The sequence below is a fragment of the Candoia aspera genome, chromosome 4, assembly GCF_035149785.1.
Source record: "Candoia aspera isolate rCanAsp1 chromosome 4, rCanAsp1.hap2, whole genome shotgun sequence".
Classification (NCBI taxonomy): Eukaryota; Metazoa; Chordata; class Lepidosauria; order Squamata; family Boidae; genus Candoia; species Candoia aspera.
In genome coordinates, this window is record NC_086156.1 from 109,388,880 (window position 1) to 109,396,834 (window position 7,955).

The window sequence follows — 7,955 nt, forward strand, 5'->3', positions numbered from 1 at the left end:
TACATGCCTCAACATCTTAGAAGAGCTTTCTCTAGAGCACATTTTGAACAACTAGGTTCCATGGTAGGATATGGGAGGCTCCATGGAGTTCCATTTGAAAGAAAGACTGTGTATCTGTGGAGTATCAGCTGTCAAAGACATTGCAAATATCTTGATTGATTGTAAACTATATTCTTCAGAAAGGACCATTTACTTAGATCCTCATTTAAAGACTAAAAAACTAAGAAGAGAAGAGAAGAGAAGAGAAGAGAAGAGAAGAGAAGAGAAGAGAAGAGAAGAGAAGAGAAGAGAAGAGAAGAGAAGAGAAGAGAAGAGAAACTGTCTTACTTCTTGCAGGGAACAAATCTGTGTATCACCAGCAAAACTGCAGTTTTTATATCAAAGGCTATTTCTAACAGGGTAGACTACCTAGAACAGATTGGAATAGATTGCAGGGGTGATGGTTTGTTATGAATAATTCCTATGGTTTTCCTTATATTGGTTTCACAGGTTTTTGATATGGCCAGGGGACTAATAAATAAAATTTGTTGTTGTTAGAAGCAAATGCTGACATATTTCTTACTTCTTTGGTATAGCTTGCACAATGCAGGCTAAACCTTTGTCCAGACTTTTGTATGGGTCCAGAGAAGATCTGATTTAGGTGAGCAAAAGTATGTTGATAATTAAATCTGGGTTGAAACTTTACCCCAAGTCAAAGCACTACCCTTGTATATATTATCTGCATGGAAGAAGCTTTTCTCTGTGTTCTTATACACCTTGAGTTTATTTCACATTTATCTGGGAGCCTCTGTCGTTATGGATAAATGAGCAAATTCTGTACAGCTAAAGCTAAAGCTCTTGGATACACGATAGATACGGAGACCGAGGAAAATGCTATAGATATTGACATGATATAACCCTACCAAAGAAGCCCCAAAGTTGAGTTCAGATCTAGGGAACATATTCACATTTTCAAACCCTCAGAGAACCTGTACCTCTGAATCCTAACCATAATTATCATCATTCCCCCTTGCAATTACGAGATTAGCCGTATCCCCTTCCCCCGTTCCTTGGGGAGTTGTAAGGTCTATTGGAAAAATAACAAGCCACACAAACCAATATCAAAGCATGTTTACCAGCCATTCAGAGTTACAGTAGATCAGTTGCACAGTGCAGCCATGGCTTCAGTTCTCACAGTCAGCAACCACTCAGGTTGAACAGCACTAGACAGAGACCCTGCTGGGTCAAATCACTGCAGCGTCATTTGTTTTCTAGCCAGAAGAGTTCCACAGAAGATGATAGCATTGGTGGTGTTGGTATTAGTGCTACTTCCACTGGCAGTGTGCAAAGTTCCTAGCTTTAGATGTAACGTTAGTGAGCCTCTTCCTATTCATCATAAGTATTATACATCTGGAGATCTCATAATGGGTGTCATCATTTCTCACACTTACCGTTTTTCAAGTCCTACTTCCTATGAAAAACGTCCTTCTTCTGCACTCTTCGGTGATTTTGTGTAAGGCACTTGATTTTCTTAATCCTATCATATGTGTTTTCCAAGTCTGGTTTCTAAGTCTGTTTCTCTGTTGTTGTGTTAGAGGGAGTGAACTTTCTCAATGCAGGTTTGTTTAGTCATTTAGTAGGAAATAATGGACAATGTTTCCTTTTTCTTTTCTAAGAATGGAGGCAGACTCCACTGTGATGCAGTCTACCTTCAGGGCCATGTTTCTGCTGGTTCCAATCCTTACACACTAAGCATTTAAAAGTGTGAGGATTTCTTTTCAACACCATGGTCATTTGCCTGTGCTGTCCCTCCAAATTTTGGGAGTTTCCATCCTAAAACATTTGAAAGGGGAGCAGATTAGGAATTCTTCATTCTGAGATGGATCTGCAAATTATTACCTTATTTCCTGCTACACATACTACTGGGGGATAGGTATCTTTGAATTTTTAAGAGAACATTTTGGCAAGAGTACAAAGAAGAATACATGTACATTCTAATAGAATTTACTTCCCAGTGTTGTAAACTGAAGTAACAGCTTGTTTCTAAAACTAATTCTCTCCTCGTTGCCCTCACCCCAATCTTTGTGTGCTCTAAACATCTTATACTGCAGAGGTTGCAGGATGGAGAGGATAAAAGGAGAGACAGTTTTAAACTTGCCCTTTGTTGTTTATTCATTCAGTCACTTCCAACTCTTCATGACTTCATGGATCAGCCCATGCCAGAGCTTCGTGTCGGTCCTCACCACCCCCAGCTCCCCCAAGGACAAGTCTGTCACCTCTAGAATATCATCCATCCATCTTGCCCTTGGTTGGCCCCAAGTCGGTCCTTTTGCCTTCCACACTCCCTAGCATCAACATCTTCTCCAGGGTTTCCTGTCTTCTTATTAGGTGGCCAAAGTACTTCAGTTTTGCCTTTAATATCATTCCCTCCAGTGAACAGTCTGGTTTTATTTCCTGGAGGATGGACTGGTTTGATCTTCTTGCAGTCCAAGGCACTCTCAGAATTTTCTTCCAACACCACAGTTCAAAAGCATCTATTAAACTTGCCCTATTATGTACAATATTCTGGGTCTTAATCTGGATGTTCTGCCCAACTTTGAAGTATGAGAGAGGTATAAGAAGGAGGGGAAGGTTCAAGGTTAGCACCTTAAATACAATATTCTCAGTCTTAATCTGGGTGACCGCCACTTATTTGAGGGTGACAAATGGAGAAAATGAGCCATCTACTATGATTGTCATGGAGCCTATAGTTGTTGCTCTTTTTTCTCTAAAGAAAAAAACGGCCCATAATGGAACTAAGAAGCAATTCATAGAGAGTCTCCCAGAAGAAACCAGAGTAATTTTATAATCTTTCCAAAAAGTTACAGTGATGGGTATTAAGGGGCCAAACATTGCAGCTGCACTTAGCATTTCAACAAAGCGACGTGTTCTCTTGCCAAGCTCTGCATTTTTATCCATTTCTTAGCCACAATCCAAGAAATAAATGTTATTGAAAACAGGAGTTAGGATGGTGACTCTGTCTATTTTTAGTGCTCAGCAAATCACTTTGAAATCTGGAATGTATGAAGACCAATGCAAGAAGAAGAACATGAGTACCATTGATTTACTAATGAGATTTTCTGACTATTCCAATTTTGAGTCCCATGCTGAAAAGTTAGGTCTACCTCTCTGGCAAATGTCTGTTTCTAAAATTATTCAGAAACTTCTTCCAAATTTTTGAAACTGCTGTGAAATCATGCAATACTGTACTCCAAAAAGGAGAGTAAAAGGCCCTACTGGTCTATTCAGAAGTGCATTTCAGGTTCACTAGGAACTGGACAAAGAGCTTCAAACATGAAAGAATAGAAAACTATGGATATCTTGAAAACAATTTAATGTATGTTGCATTTTAATCTGATTGAAGCATATTAGACTTCCAAAAAAAAATCTTCAGGGAAGTCACAAGATGATTCCAGGACAAGGGCCCAAGTAATTTAATTTCAAACAAGATTTTTGCTAAAACATCAATATTTTAGCTGTTAATTTCTCTCATTGTAGGGTCCTGAAACAGCACTACCAGCATATCTTGGCTTTGGAATTTGCTGTAAAGGAGATAAATGACAATAGTAAACTCTTACCTAACATCACCCTGGGTTTCCATATCTACAATAATGATTTCAGTGCCAGTGTAATTTATCTTGCTTCCATGGAGCTTCTCTCCACAAAAGACAAATTCTTCCCAAATTACAAATGTGATGCCCAGAACAATCTGGTAGCAGTGATTGGGGGACCTAACTCTGATGTCAGTCTCAACATGGCAACCATTCTCTGCATGTACAAGATCCCACAGGTAGGCAATGTGGATAAATGTTAAGGATTTAAGAAGCAAGAATCTCTTCTCTCAAATTTGAGGTATTTTTGTGACCAAGTTATGGAAAAAAGTGAACAAAATAGAGAGAAATCCAAGGACTTAAGTAGAAACTCTTCAGTCTGGGAAAGTTTTTATTAATTCCATTTTGAGTTGTCTATTCCTTTCTTCATGGAGTAGAGCATGTCATGTGAACTGGGAGCAGCTTTTTATGATTTGCTAGCCACATTCATGTAAATAATTCAGACAACTATAGGGAGTGGAGGAGAGGTGCAGGAGGAAGACTTGCCTTACACAAGACAATGCTAAAAATTGGTGCATTGGTTTCTTGCCATTTGAAATAGAAATACATGAAAATTGAATTGTGAACAATAAAACAGGAAATAAAAGTAGAAGAAAGAATTTAGAGTTTGATTAGATGATCCATCAGCAACCTGTATGGACAAACACACATACTTGTTTTACTTTGGAAATACTTTTTTCGGTGTTCCCTTTTGATTTAGCTCACATATGGCTCTGCTTTAATGATGGAGAAACAAACCCAAGGAGTTTTTTTCCAGCAGATGTTCCCAAGCGTGGCCCTCCATTATGAGGGTATTCTGAGGTTACTGCTGTATTTCAAATGGCGATGGGTTGGAGTGATTTATCTGAATGATGTTAATGGAGAGAGATTTGTACAGGAAGTACTTCCCATGTTCTCCAAAAGTGGCATCTGCTTTGACATCATACTAAGATTCCCACAGCTAACCTTTTCTGTATTTGCTGATCAAATGGTGAAGGAGGGTTTTCAAACATTCCTGGGTATCATGAAAAGCACTGCAAATGTATTGATTGTACATGGTGAAATCCAGACCATCATTATTTTGAGAATGGTACTTCACTTCTCAGAATTTGAGAATATACCAATGGTAACAAAGGTCTGGATTATGACAGCTCAAATGGATTTCACTTCACTTCCCTTTCAAGATGATTGGAATTTAGACTTCATACATGGTGCTTTATCACTTGCTGTGCACAGAAAGGAATTGTTTGGCTTCCAGAACTTTGTTTGGGCCAGAAATCCTAAAGGGGAAAGAGAAGATGGCTTCATCAAAGCTTTTTGGGAACAAGCTTTTAACTGTGTGCTTCCCACTTCTCTGGCAGACCAAGAAGAAAGCAAAATCTGCACTGGGGAAGAAAAACTAGACTCTCTTCCTGTGACTGTTTTTGAAACACAACTGGCCACTCACAGCTACAGCATCTATAATGCTGCCTATGCTGTGGCTCATGCTCTGCACAATATACATTCCACCAAGTCCTTGCACAGAGCAAGAGCAGAGGGACAAATATGGAAACTGCTGAAACAGCCACTGTGGCAGGTAATGGTCTTCCAAGCTGAAATATATATGCTTGTTCAACACATCTGTAAGTACCGAGTGGAAATCTAGGTCATGTGCTGTCTTTTTGCCTATATTAGTATTTATTTAACCTAGATGAAGCTTCTGGGAGATGAGAGAGAAAGTGAGAATCTCAGATGTGAATGTTTGCTGTATTAGCTCTTTTTGGATATAGTATTCATATTTTTTCCTCCTTCCGGATTTCAGTTCCACCACCATCTGAGAAGTGTTTCATTTAACAACTCTGCTGGTGAAAAGGTTTCTTTTGATGAAAATGGCTCATTAATAGCAGGATTTGATGTTATCAATTGGGTCACATTCCCAAACCAATCCTTTCAGAGAGTTAGAGTTGGCAAAATAGAATCCCCGGCTTTTTCTTTAAGAACATTGAACATTCATGGAGATAATATTGAATGGCCAAGTAGATTCAACCAGGTAAGAACTGATTGCATTTCGTGATATTGTAAGCGATTTTCTGATGTTGAAAAAGTGCATGCTATGCAGCCCCTGAAACAACTGATCTGCCATTGGATAATTCTTTGAATTTACCTCACTTTATCTCACTTACTCCCTCTAGATATTTCAAAATTCTACTTTCATTCATTCTAGCCTCCCAGTTTAAAGACTTTACTGTTTGACTTGTGGCCCAAAACATATTTAGGGCCACATCCCTAGGTGATCTTACTTGTCTTATCTTAATCAAGTTCACACCACATTAGCAGGGAATGCATGATATTTGAATGAATATCAGTATCCTCGAGCTATAGTTTATAAAACACAATAGCAAAATAATAATAATAATAATAATAATAAAAATGAACCAATCATATTATGCCAGCTACTAGTTTGTCCTCAGTACCTATCATACAGGGAAAAACAAAACAAAACAACCCAGACCTAATAGCTATGAAAAACTGCCTGTAAAACAATTGAGTAGAAATAACTTGAGGTGGTGGGTATGGTTGCCAAAGCTAACATCATTATATAAAAGAGTGAAATTGCTATATATCAGTCCCCAAACGCTCTTGAAAAGTAATGTTAGTATGCTATTCCTTAGCTCATTTCATAACTTAATTTTCCAAACTGTAAACCACTTACCATTTCCATTTATGAATAGGCCTGGCCCGTTTCTCTCTGCAACAACAAATGTCTTGGAGGCACCAGTAAGACAAAGATAGAAGGGAAGCCAAACTGTTGCTACTATTGCCTCCCATGCCCTGAAGGGAAAATGTCAAACCAGACAGGTAAGAGATATGATACAGAGAGGTTTTCAAAATATTGGTTGTGATCCTAAATCTCACAAGCTCATTCAAAATTGGGGGTGATCGCTGGATTAGGGAAGGGGAAAAAAAAAAATCTCATGGAGTCATCTCTGTGTTCTTGAGCGTAGCACAGGAGCTTACTTAACGGATGGAGACTACATAGGAATAAAATTGAGGGCATGAAGGAGGTATCTTCTGCAATACTCCTGAGCCCCATTTTCACTCTCTTCTACCAGGATGGATTCTCTTTCACAACTGAATTGATACATAAACCTATGGAATTTCAATAGAAACCTAAACACATTTCTACATCATCCCAGAAATGTCTTGCTAATGCTTTCTTTTCCAGATATGGGGGACTGTGTCCAGTGTCCAGAGGATGGATATTCAAACTATGCCCAAGATGCATGCCTTCCAAAAGGTATAAGCTTCTTGTCTTATGAAGAATCATTAGGGATCAGTTTGGCCATATTTGCTCTTTCCTTCTCTTTTGTTACAGCTTTGGTGCTTAGCATCTTCCTCAAGCACCAGGAGACTCCCCTAGTGAAGGCCAATAACCGGAACCTCACCTACACTCTCCTTATCTCTCTCTTCCTCTGCTTCCTCTGTACTTTGCTGTTCATTGGGCGGCCTGAGAAGATACCATGCCTCTTCCGCCAAACGGCTTTTGGCATCATCTTTACAGTGGCAGTTTCTTGCGTGCTGGCCAAAACTATCATTGTGGTTCTGTCCTTCATGGCCACCAAGCCAGGATCCCAAATGAGAAAATGGGTGGGGAAAAGACTGGCAGCCTCTATTGTTCTTTCCAGCTGCTTTATTCAAGCCTCTATTTGTACTGTGTGGTTGGCAACCTCACCTCCATTCCCAGATTTCAATACTCACTCAATATCTGAAAAAATTGTTCTGGAATGTAATGAAGGTTCTGCCATCATGTTTTATTGTGTATTGGGTTTTATGGGTATCTTGGCCATTATCTGTTTCACCCTTGCTTTCCTGGCCAGAAAGTTGCCTGACAGTTTTAATGAAGCCAAGTTTATAACTTTCAGCATGTTGTTATTTTGCATTGTTTGGTTGTCCTTCGTTCCCACCTACTTATGCACCAAAGGGAAATACATGGTGGCTGTGGAGATCTTCTCCATATTGGCCTCCAGTGCTGGTCTAATAATTTGTATGTTTTCCCCGAAATGCTATATAATTGTTTTAAGGCCTGAGTTGAACAGCAGGGAACATCTAATGAGGAGAAAGAATTAAATAATATACCTTGTCCAGATGAAATTAGCTATAATTTAATTTAATTTAATTTAATTTAATTTAATTTAATTTAATTTAATTTAATTTAATTTAATTTAATTTTAAGATACTAGATTTAGTCACAATAACATGTTCTGTTTGAACAAACAGTATCTGATTAGAAGTAATCATAGATGGATTGGAACAATCACTTTTGATTTTTGTATGTTTTCACTGGAATATAAACTTCATAGGAATAAT

The 7,955-nt window shown here is 38.6% G+C and overlaps 1 protein-coding gene across 1 annotated transcript; it reads left to right on the forward strand.

Moving 5' to 3' along the window:
• Window positions 1-1,403: 1,403 nt before the first annotated feature.
• Window positions 1,404-7,715, forward strand: LOC134497018 (vomeronasal type-2 receptor 26-like). The gene is made up of 6 exons (XM_063302733.1): window positions 1,404-1,492; window positions 3,517-3,808; window positions 4,330-5,184; window positions 5,410-5,637; window positions 6,320-6,446; window positions 6,814-7,715. The coding sequence occupies exons 1-6, from the start codon at window positions 1,404-1,406 to the stop codon at window positions 7,713-7,715; spliced, it is 2,493 nt and encodes an 830-aa protein (XP_063158803.1).
• The last annotated feature ends 240 nt before the right edge of the window (window positions 7,716-7,955 follow it).